Raw genomic sequence first — 11,150 nt, 5'->3', positions numbered from 1 at the left:
TTCTGGAAGCCTAACGATGATGGTTGGCAGCCAATGCAAGACTAAAATACCCCTTACAGTGTGTGTTACTTAGTTGGCAGGATATACACTTGACAACTGAACAATATGCCACAGCAGTTCATAGAATCAAGGTTTGGGTTGGAAAGGATCTTAAGATCATCTAGTTCCAACCCCGCTGCCATGGGCAGGGACACCTCGCACTAAACTATGTCGCCCAAGGCTCTGTCCAACCTGGCCTTGAACACTGCCAGAGTTGGAGCATTCACAGCTTCCTTGGGCAACCCATTCCCCTGCCTCACCACCCTCACTGTAAAGAACTTCTTCCTTAGATCTAATCTAAACTTCCCCTGTTTAAGTTTAAACCTATTACCCCTTGTCCTGTCACTACAGTCCCTAATGAGGAGTCCCTCTCCAGCATCCTTATAGGCCCCCTTCAGATACTGGAAGGCTGCTCTGAGGTCTCCACGCAGCCTTCTCTTCTCCAGGCTGAACAGCCCCAACTTTCTCAGCCTGTCTTCATACGGGAGGTGCTCCAGCCCTCTTATCACCCTCGTGGCCCTCCTCTGGACTTGCTCCAGCAGCTCCATGTCCTTTTTATGTTGAGGACACCAGAACTGGACACAATACTCCAAGTGAGGTCTCACGAGAGCAGAGTAGAGGGGCAGGATCACCTCCTTTGGCCTGCTGGTCACGCTTCTTTTGATACAGCCCAGGATACGGTTGGCTTTCTGGGCTGCATACAAAGTTCATGCAAGGTCTGGTACCTTCCCCTTAGTGCTTCTCTTCCTACAATGCAAGTGATTTTTTTTTTTTTTTAATGTAAGAAACAGCAAAAAGAGATTCTGTTCAGCCTGGAGAAGAGAAGACTGTGTGGAGACCTCAGAGCAGCCTTCCAATATCTGAAGGGGGCCTATAAGGATGTTGAGGAGGGACACTCCATTGGGGACTGTAGTGGTAGGACAAGGGGTAATGGCTTCAAACTTAAACAAGGGAAGTTTAGATTAGATCTAAGGAAGAAGTTCTTTACAGTGAGGGTGGTGAGGCAGGGGAATGGGTTGCCCAAGGAAGTGGTAAACGCTCCACCCCTGACAGTGTTCAAGGCCAGGTTGGACAGAGCCTTGGGCAGCATGGTCTAGTGTGAGGCATCCCTGTCCATGGGGTGATCTAGATGATCTCTTAAGGTCCTTTCCAACTCTAACTATTCTATGATTCTATTATTCAATGAATTGCTGTGAAAACCAATTCACAGGTTGGTTTAGTGCATTAAAAAAATAATGAAAATATGTTTGGTGCAGTAGAGAAACAAGTCTCTTGACCACTTTTTCATTATAAACAGTTACTAAAGAGGAAAAAATCAGTAAATGAATTACTGTTGACATATCCTTCCCACAGGACTGGACAGGCTAGCATGCTTCTCAGAATGGTGCATGCAGCAGGGCATGCATGTACCAAAATAATAATCATAGAATCATAGAATAGTTAGGGTTGGAAAGGACTTTAAGATCATTTAGTTCCAACTCCCCTGCCATGGGCAGGGACACCACACACTAAACTATGTCCCCCAAGGCTCTGTCCAGCCTGGCCTTGAACACCGCCAGGGTTGGAGCATTCACGACTTCCTTGGGCAACCTATTCCAGTGCCTCACCACCCTCACTGTGAAGAACTTCTTCCTTATATCTAACCTAAACTTCCCCTGTTTAAGTTTAAAGCCATAAATTCATGAGTCTTCTCTTGCCTAGGTGAAGGCAGAAGAAAAGCTGCAGTGGTAAGCAATGCATTAATGCAGCCTGGCGCTTTGTGATTTAACAACATAGCAATAAAGGGGACTCTCCTTTCAAATGCTGTTGTATCTTGCTTTCCTGGTCTAATAGGTCTTTATTTTTGTTGACAGTTTTTACCATTTCCTGTAAGCAGTCATAAGTTCACAAGATAGGTGTCATGATCAGCACTGCTGATGGCTGCTAGACTGGGTACATGGACCAGTTAGTGTATTTGTCCCGTGCTGCAGAACAGATACATTGTTCAGTGTAAGTATTCTATTGGATGCTGACTCCAAGTACAAAGGGTCTTGGTTGGGCAACAGGAGTTTGAGGCCCCACCCAGAAACACCCCAGGAAACAAAGCTACCCTGTCAGAGTCTGTAGTAGTGAACACTTTGGGTGTAACCTGGGGACAGAAACTCCTACCAACCAGATCAAGTTGTAGGTGAGCAGATGTGAGGCACTTGCATGGGTAATGAAGATGCTATCTCTTTGGGCTAATGGCCAGAAAGGGAAAACAGCTAACTGCTTTCCCACGCTGTAGGAATTTCTTGAACACAAGAGTCAAGACAAAGAGTTATGTGAAAGTTAAAGCTGATAGCTCAGAGAGCTTGCAACAACTTCATTGCTGGTGTCAAGAACAATTCATGGGGTAGAAGCTGTATTGTTTGGAGTGCAGCTTGCCTGGCAAGTCTACATCTCCTTATTCCTCAGCTGCCTCCATGGTCTTTGAAGCTGGGGGTTTAGAGTGCATGAATAAATGTTTGGGTGATGTCTAGGAGAATATTTCTACAAGTTTTTCTGACATTGGAATCCTTGATGTTTGGAAGTCATCTATTGCCTGCTCAGTTTCTTGTGTCTGAAGATCTCTTGACTGTGTTGACACTATAGGTAAATGTGAGGAGGGAAGAAGAAATAAAAAAAACAACCCAAGTTTTCTGTCAATTAGATAAATGATTTAATTTAAACAAAAGTCATTTGTTCTTCAACAGACAAGTGAACAAATCTCACATTTTGGTCTTCATGGGAAAACACAAATTGGGCATGGGAATGGCTCTGTGGGGTACGTGGGATATACATGAGAACAACAGAGTTTAGGCTTAGGAAAATCAGTCTTGCAGTCTTGTAGAAATAAAAGTTGTCCAAATTGAGTGATCCCTGCAGTTTGTGCTCAAATATATTCATATTTTCAGTTTTCATTCCTATACACCTTAAACTTCTCAGGAAGACAGCAGCCACAGTAACACCATGGAAAACCCCAAACTATGAGGAATTCAGGAAACAAGTGCAGGTGAATACTGCCATCCATTATGTGTCTCTGTGTTTACCTCTTCCCCAGGTATCACCCTTATTGCCAAATAGAAATTCTGGAGATTTTTTGCTGAGTAAATCATGTGCATGTGGTTTCAATAGAATTTTGTCATTAGTTCAATGATTTTCTGATACATTTTCTCAGTTACATCAAGGCCCCAAATGAAATCAAGATGACCCCAAGAAGGAAAATGCTCATGATAAAGGAGATTTTTAATCCGAGGGAGCAGCTTTGCTGCATCTTTTGGATCTGCAAATTTGTCCTCTCCAGCAGTCCAGACAGCAATTGGTGTTCTTATTTCCTCTATCTTGTATGCAGGAGGAGTAGACTGTAAGAAAGGGAGGAGACATGGGTGAATGCTGCTATAGCAGAAGTTGTGTTTAGAGAAAAGGTTCTGTGCAAGCACCTTGCACTCACTGCAATAAAACAGTTAAGGATGAAGCCCGCCTTCTTAGTGTCTATTTCCCTAATGCTGTTCCCTGTCTACTGTGAAAAGTAATGATCCATCCTATTCCTGTGTCTTTCCATAAGACATGGCAGAGTGTCTTGCAGTTTAAAGCCTGCTTGTGCCTTCAGAGGTGAAGATATGGAAAGAGCTGTGTCTGTTTATCAGTCAAGAACTGTGGAGCTTATTAATGTGTATATTTAGGGTAGGGAGATCTTTAAGTTTTGTTGGGGCATGGAGTGCAACTGTTGGTCTTAGTTGCTATGCTTTGGATTTAAGTGTCAAGGGAATACTTTGGCCATTTATAATTTCATTCTAGAAAATTTCTGAGCTGCCCAAAACCAAGGCATTTCACCTTTTGCTGTGAGAATCATTTCTTTCCTTAAATGAAAGGCAGACCCTGAGGATTCTGGGGGCAGTGAAGAGCTCCGTCCTTATCCAGTTCTAGGACTTAGCTGTGGCTCTTAGACTTTTGGGAATGGCAGGTAAATTGACATGTTGTTGGACACATGCCTGCATCAGTAGGAGAGGCGAACCACACTTTCTCAGCTGTCTGCAAGGACCTGCCTATGCCTTCTCTGTGAATAGACTTTTATGAGTATTAAATTCAGGTGAAACATTACCTCAGACACTCTCTCCCTCTTTCTGTAGCACTGACAGGTGCTGAAATCTGAATTTTTCTGTTCTTAGATTTTTCAGGGCCTGAGGATAGTTCTCAGGGAAACTATATTGCCTTACCTGGTTGTATCTCTTCATGTTTTCCTTAGAGCCGTAGTCATAGGCTTGCAATTGGCCTGCCAATCTTATCTGTCAAAAGAAGAGATAGAAGTGTTGAGGGACCAAGAAGCAAAGTGCAGGAGGCATTTTCCTGCCTGTGATTGAAGCCAAAGCTTAGACAGTGAACTTCGAATTACTTCCACGCCTTCCTCTGGCTGCAGGCTTTCAGGGACATTGAGGATGGATTGTAGGGTGAGTAGTTTCATCTTTTCCTCTTGCTAACCTTTTCTCCTGATCTTCAGTCACCATCCTTGGTATGTTTCGTTACTAAATTTTCACTTGACTACCTTGGTTAACTAAGGTTGAAGTCCCTGTTTGTGATGCACAGTTGGGTTCAGCTGTCACACAGCAAGAGGACCTGAATGTCTAGAACATTTCAGGTCTGTTACTAGTCTATTACTAGTCTAGCATAATATAAGATCTCTCCTTACACATCTCATCTTTTGTGTGTCAGGTTTGTCTGGTCTGCTCACAGCAGTGGTGACACTTGCAGAGGCTCTGTAGTTACACAAGTTTGGCGATACATGAGTTGTGCTCTGACAGCAGTTTTGAGGTGGAACATTAGACACAGGCGTTAGACTTTCTGATTGCGTTGTCTACAAGTCATGCTATATGCCCTACAGGACTGGAGACTGAAGAGTTAAGTACACATCTTTTGAGGGCTTTTTGTTTGGTTTGGGGTTTTTTTTGGGGGGGGAGGTGTTCAGTCTTTTGGGTTTTTGGGGGTGTATGTGTGTAGTGGGTTTTTTTATCACTTTTTTCACAAAGGCAATTTAATTTGTGAGTGGTTTCATGTAATAAAGGATTGTCTGTCAGTTTAGAAAACCTTGGCTTCAAGGCTTCAACTAGCTGGGAATGTGCTAGAAATCTGCTTGCTGTACTGCCTTTGCTAATTCATTTCTATCCTGATCCTTATTGTCTGATATTACCTGGGGAAATCTCAGTGCCTGATGCCAAAGGGGCAATTCAGGTAATGGTCTGGTGTGCCATGGGAAATGGTGCTCCCTCTGGCAGGTGCTCATGGCAGCAGGTGAGAAGATGTGATGGGCAGTTTCCCAAAACCATCATCTCTGAACTTCCCTGTGGGCTGTTGGTTGCATAAAAGGCAGTAATAAGAGCCTGTTTATAGGTCAGTATGCAGTTATACCTGATGCCAGTGAATAATGTTCTGTGTTGATGTTCCAGCAGGAGAATGTCCTACATATGTATCTATTCGACTCTGGAGAGAAAGCAGAAGTGTTATAAATGCAGTGATCCAGTGCTGTGACAGAATAAAGCTGTGAGGGACCTGAGTAACATACTGCTTCTGTGTTAAACCCCATTTTAATAGGATATGCTTCAAATATCAGACAGAAAACTGAGAAGCAGACTTAGGAGTAGCTGTTTAATTGTATGCACCTGCACACTTTATGAAAACAAGTCTGTTCCCTGAAGACAGGACTGTGGGATCCTGTGGTTCAGCGACAGTGGGGGAAAACCTTTCCAGTCCTTGCAAAGAAGATTCCTCACCTCACACCAAATTCCCATGCGTGTATAAGTCTTTTGAAGCTTTGTTTTTCTCTTCACTTTACTCCTAGTGCTAAAGAAGCCAGCTTACAAAACTGATTGCTTTTTCTTCTGTTTGCATTTTTATAGTTCTGTTAAGGAGATGTTCTAACTTCATCTCCCTGGATTCCTCCTCAGACTTGTTATCTTGCCCTGAGAACCACATTAGTGATTTAACCCAAGTCAGGGAAGATCCTTAATGGGTTAGCTTTGCAATTCAAAGGGGCTGCAATGCCTCTAATTGCTTTTGCATTCAGCCTTTGATTCTCACTGCTTTCCTGTATATGCTTTTACAAGTGGTTATAGATGGAGAAAAATGGGCCTCAGTCTTTACAAATAGGGCAGTAATAAACATTGCACAGGCCAGCTTCTGCATACTTTGGCCACTGTAAGGGGAATTTAAGACTCACTACAGCATCCATATGTTGGCAAGCATAGGGACAACTCTCCTGACTCTCCTGTCCCCTCTGACTGTCTTGCTAATCTCTGTGAATTCCACTGTAGATGTGTTGCACTCTGCAGGCACAGAGGAAGGACGTTCTGTAGCTGTATAGATTTTTTGCAGATTAAGTTGTTGAGCACAGTTCTAAGGACAGGGAAAAAAAAAAAAAAAGAAAAAAACCCAAATGAAAATAAGGAAAATGCCCCTTACAATAGCTCTTTAGGCCCAAGTTCTGGTGCAAGTACTCTGAAAAGTGGGAAGGGAAGAGGATCTTTTTCCTGCTTTTTAATTATTCCAGTATTCAGAGGACCCTGGTGTGAGCATGCTAAAGAAGGAAACTGGGAACTGTATTACCAAGAAGTCTGACTCCATCATCCATTTTCTCTTTTTAAAAAGCATCTGTGTATGACCAAAACATGGTTGGCTTATCCTCAAAAGAGGTCACATCATTGACATGTGCAGTATAGCTCCAGACTGAATTCTATCTTTTCTGGGAGAGGGATTTGCCTAGTGGTTGCTCCCATCCATCATTACCTCTAGTCCTGTTTGGCACAATGTCCTGGCATTCCCTCCATCTGCTGAGGACTATGTTGTGGTTTATATATGTTTACATTCCTGACAGTTGCTAGATAAGGATAGAGTGCACAGATGTAACTTCCGTAACTTCTGAAATCACCTCAGTTTTACTTTGAGTAGGTGGTGTTGCATATACATACCGTGTTCAGGTTTTTTATGTTACCTCCAGCTAGGTAACAGAGTATGTGACCACAAAACTTATCCAGGCTTGTACATAACTGTGTCACAGGTCCTCTCAGAAAACCAATCTGGTGCATGGTTCCTTTGCAGCCAAATAGTAACTGAGGGAAGGAAAAAGCACAGTCACAGCACTATTTTTCTTCCTTGTTACAGGGGTATTTTATGCACGAAACTGTTGCTAACAGCCTAGCCTCCTAACTCAGTACTCAAAGATTGCTAGAGAAGGCTGCCCTCCCAGTACCCTTTACAACACCTTCTTCCCCACAGTGCATCGCGTATCCTTCCTTCTTCCTCTTACTGTCATCAATACTGGAAGAAAGCATCCTCCATTTCTAATGTAATGACCTCAGTGCTCACTATTTCTGAAGTCCCAGAGATTGTATGGCTGTTATAGCAGCTCTGGTTTAGTTCCTCCTGCATGAGGCCAGCAAAATACTAGTTAACAGAAAGAGTCCTGTGACGAGAGAGTTTCACAAGGCCCCTGCTTGACTGTGACCTGCTGCTACAAGCCCTGTATCTCCAGTATGTTCCCTCTAGAGTTTGGGAACAGATTTTTCAAAAGCACTCAATTCATCCCAAGCTCAGCATCAGCATGTCACCTGTTTAGGAGCACTTTGTCTCAGGTTGAGTGAACGCTGTGAAGCTAAGTCAAGCATTGGGCCTCTTAGAGGGAAAAATGACATACCCTGAGCAGTGGTTCAGGAAGACTTGTTATCTTAACCAGAGGGCTTGTAGAATATGAGCATGAGATTACTGGGCCCAGAGCACAGAATATTTTCACACGTTTAGCCAGCTCAGGGTATGTAGAAAATGCTATGAAGCCTGTAAGTGCAGAAGAGACAGCCTGAGTTAGTGAAGACATCTTCCACAGACAAGATAAACAAATAAGCAGTAGGTAGCAAACAAGAAATGAGACTGGATCTGCAGCCCATTGTCTGTTGTCCGTGTTTGTCTGTGCTTCATGTTTTACCTAAGGTGAATGTTGAAGCTAAGTCCTGAAATTAATTTTATTTAGAAAGCAACATTCATTCTGAGTTTTAGAGCATGTCTGGACATTACCTTTATCAGAACAGTTTTTGTAGGCAACATGTCAATGAGGTTTTTGTGACAAAATCAATTCCCCCTAAAGTTCAAAAAACTCTCATAAAAAAGGAGTTTTTCAGATTATAGTCTCTAAAGATCTATATATGTTTATGCTTCCATTAGACTGTAGAATAATCATCTGAATACTGGGAGCTTTGAATCTTTTCAACTGATTGTTTGCATTGAAGGCAGCTGAAGAAAGCCTAGATGGTTACTTTGCTTTGCCATGAGGGTCTTTAAATTCTTTCATGAGAGGAAAAGAAAGGAAAGGCCTGGAACTGTATCAATGTATGATTTTTCCCACATCTCCTTCTTTTTTTTTTTTTTTTTTCTGGGTCATTTACACTAATGAACTGGCAGTTGCTCATTTTCTAGTCAATGTCCATTCATGGATCTTCAACTGTGAACATCAGGAACTCTCAGGTGATTCTAAAAGAAAAGTAGTTGCATTCAGAGGCCATGAAGTGAGTTAATGCTAAAGGCTGGCACTAAGGGAAGATAAGTTATTAATGCTTTTTCCTAATGTTCAGTCTCTGACAATATCATTTTAAACAGTAATGTTGCCAGTTATAACCACTCATAAGCTATGCTTTAAGTTGTAACATTGCCGTTAAGTCATGCGACTTAGTAATGTTGAGGTTCTTTCTTCTTGTCTTCTAATTGAAGTCATGTATTGTATCTGCTGGTTTATCTTTTTAGTTTTCCCACAAGGGAATTAATTGTACATTTTAATACAAAAAATGAACTTGAAAATCCCCATTGCTAAGAATTCAAGAAAAATACTTGAAGTACACATTAAATAACTACTTTCATGTCTCTAATTATTTAAAAGTTGAACTATATTTGGATCTACCATTAGGTTTCTTTGCTTATTAAGGGTAGCTGAAGCCCAGTTTAGAAAATTTTGCATATTTTCCAGATCCCAGCTCAGAAGACACTTCTGTTTGCTAGCTCTCTACAAACAAGAAAAACGACTGAATCAATGGGAGACCCACCTACTGATCAGGTGTAAACATGAGTGGTTGTGAACCATGAGCGTCCTGTCATTACCTGATGTTGTGCCTTCAGAGTGACCAACATAATATACATCCTTCTGTCCAGTTTTATTCATGATGAAGTACAGCTCTGCTGGAATATCATATTTACCCATTTCAGCAAAGCTACAGAGGAGAAACACAGAAAGTTAGCAGGCAATTTAACTATCACAGTGTGAGTTACTGAATGTAAATTTTGTTTATTGCACAAAACAGGGCCCATTGAAAGATATGTTTTCACACTCTGCATTCTTGCTTGAATTGGGGAAGGGGGTAGAGGGGTACAGTGGAACTGCCAGACTGCCTGAGGCCTTGGGCTCTCTACAAAGGAGATGCTAGTTTCACCTGTCAGCTGCAGCCATTGGGGAACTGAATTTAATCAGTGCTTTCACTAGCATGGGTTACAAAACACATTTTTTTCTTGGTGGAATTCAGCTGTGAGAAATCAGAGATTTCTAGACAAAGGCTGCTGAGGTTCTTGTTCTCTCTCACACAGTACTGTCTGCCATTTCCTCAGTACTCCATTTAGTTTCCCAGTCTGAAATCTCCTCCTCAAACAATGCTCTCAACTCTGTGTAGTAGTGAGCACCCTTCTTCATCTGGTTCTTTATATCCTTGGTTGATGTAGACCCTATTCTGGTGTTGGTTTAGGTAAAAACCATCAGGCTGAAACTATCTAGTCCCCTCAGAGTTTTTGTCTGAGTAATTCTCCCTCTACAGAGTACCTGAACTGCCAGAATGCTTTTTGTCTGGGATTAAGGGTCTTGTGTTTTAAAGACCAAGTGTTCCCTCGGCTGTTTCCCAACCAGACGTCATAGCCAGCATCTGCGAGGATGAAGCCCAAGCTGTTGTTGGGCAGGTTAGAAATCCAGTGTGTAGCATCTCCTAGAAAAGCATGCTGTAGGAAGACTACAGGCTTTTGTCCTGGAAAAGAAAAAAAAATTCTTATATTGGAACAGTAGTTAATGTCTATTTAAGATTGGAGTGCAGAGTTTAGCTTGTGAGAGGGCTTAAATCTTTCCTTCTTCAAGAAGTTCCCAGAACTATGCATAGATATTGGTCAGAGAAACCAGAAGGGTTAATTCCACGCAAGCAGGAACCGTTTCATGACATTTCATAACAATTTCATGACAGCACTGGCAAATAAGGAATTCAATGAGGAGGCCTGTCCCCACCTCCTTTTGCACTGGGAAGCAAAGTGACAAGTCCCTATATTGAAACCATCTATCCACATCTGTAAACTGCTGAAGGCATAACAGTGTATGAAAGACAAAGCAACGTATCTACCCTTAGGTGTATTCAATAGTCAGCTGAGCAGGGCTGAGAGGCTCCTGGTCTAACTTTAGTTAACCTTACTCTGACAGTGAGGCTGGCCCAAATGATCTCTGAAGATGAAGATCCAAATAGGAGGAGGCATTCAGAAGAAATTATTCCATAGTTTTAACAAGGAATAATAAACAAAGTAGCAGCATCCAGGATACCTCAAATTCCAGGTGGAAATTCTTATTCCATTCAGAAAATGTGATAAAAGAAATGGAATGCATTTGCTTTTCATTGATGACTTTATCAACTTGTTTAAGAATATCTCTGTCCTTCAGAAGGCTGGGAACTAATATTCATATGCCCAAGCTGAGAGGCTTCGTTGTCAGGCTTCTATTTTAAATGTGTGTTACTTAGGGTGCTAATGCAAAACCTTGCAAAATCCAGTTTATCACACCCTCCCCCAGCCCACATGAAAGAAAAATACTGTCATACAGCAAAATTGTTAAAAAAGTCTCAAATAAGAACAGAGACTCTGAATGTGTGGACTTCAGATGGATTCAGAATTCAGGTCAGCTTTCTGACCAGGTGCCCTTGCTGAGACTGAAAGGTGTAGAACATGTCATGGCATGTGCAAAGGGGAAAGATGGGGGACCCATGGAAGAGTTGAGTCTCAGGCTTTCCTTACATCCTATGACTGTGTCATACCTGTACTTTGGCTGTTCCTCCCAGCAG

General features: G+C 42.1%; 1 protein-coding gene across 1 annotated transcript in view; it reads right to left on the bottom strand.

The window, feature by feature from the left end:
- Window positions 1–3,167: 3,167 nt before the first annotated feature.
- LOC104411364 (lysosomal acid lipase/cholesteryl ester hydrolase-like) overlaps window positions 3,168–11,150 on the bottom strand; it is a 9,555-nt gene continuing 1,572 nt past the window's right edge. Inside the window, exons 3-10 of the mRNA XM_010021759.1 lie at window positions 11,124–11,149; window positions 9,881–10,079; window positions 9,172–9,281; window positions 7,724–7,860; window positions 6,999–7,139; window positions 5,443–5,514; window positions 4,257–4,325; window positions 3,168–3,401 (exon numbers count right to left, since the gene is read on the bottom strand). Of these exons, the coding sequence (XP_010020061.1) occupies window positions 3,168–3,401; window positions 4,257–4,325; window positions 5,443–5,514; window positions 6,999–7,139; window positions 7,724–7,860; window positions 9,172–9,281; window positions 9,881–10,079; window positions 11,124–11,149 (988 nt within the window). The remainder of the gene's footprint in view (window positions 3,402–4,256; window positions 4,326–5,442; window positions 5,515–6,998; window positions 7,140–7,723; window positions 7,861–9,171; window positions 9,282–9,880; window positions 10,080–11,123; window position 11,150) is intronic.

The sequence above is a fragment of the Nestor notabilis genome, unplaced genomic scaffold (assembly GCF_000696875.1).
Source record: "Nestor notabilis isolate BGI_N333 unplaced genomic scaffold, ASM69687v1 scaffold4559, whole genome shotgun sequence".
In the NCBI taxonomy this organism is placed as follows: domain Eukaryota; kingdom Metazoa; phylum Chordata; class Aves; order Psittaciformes; family Psittacidae; genus Nestor; species Nestor notabilis.
The sequence above is the reverse complement of the archived record's forward strand: the minus strand, read 5'-3'. Positions and strand labels throughout refer to the sequence as shown.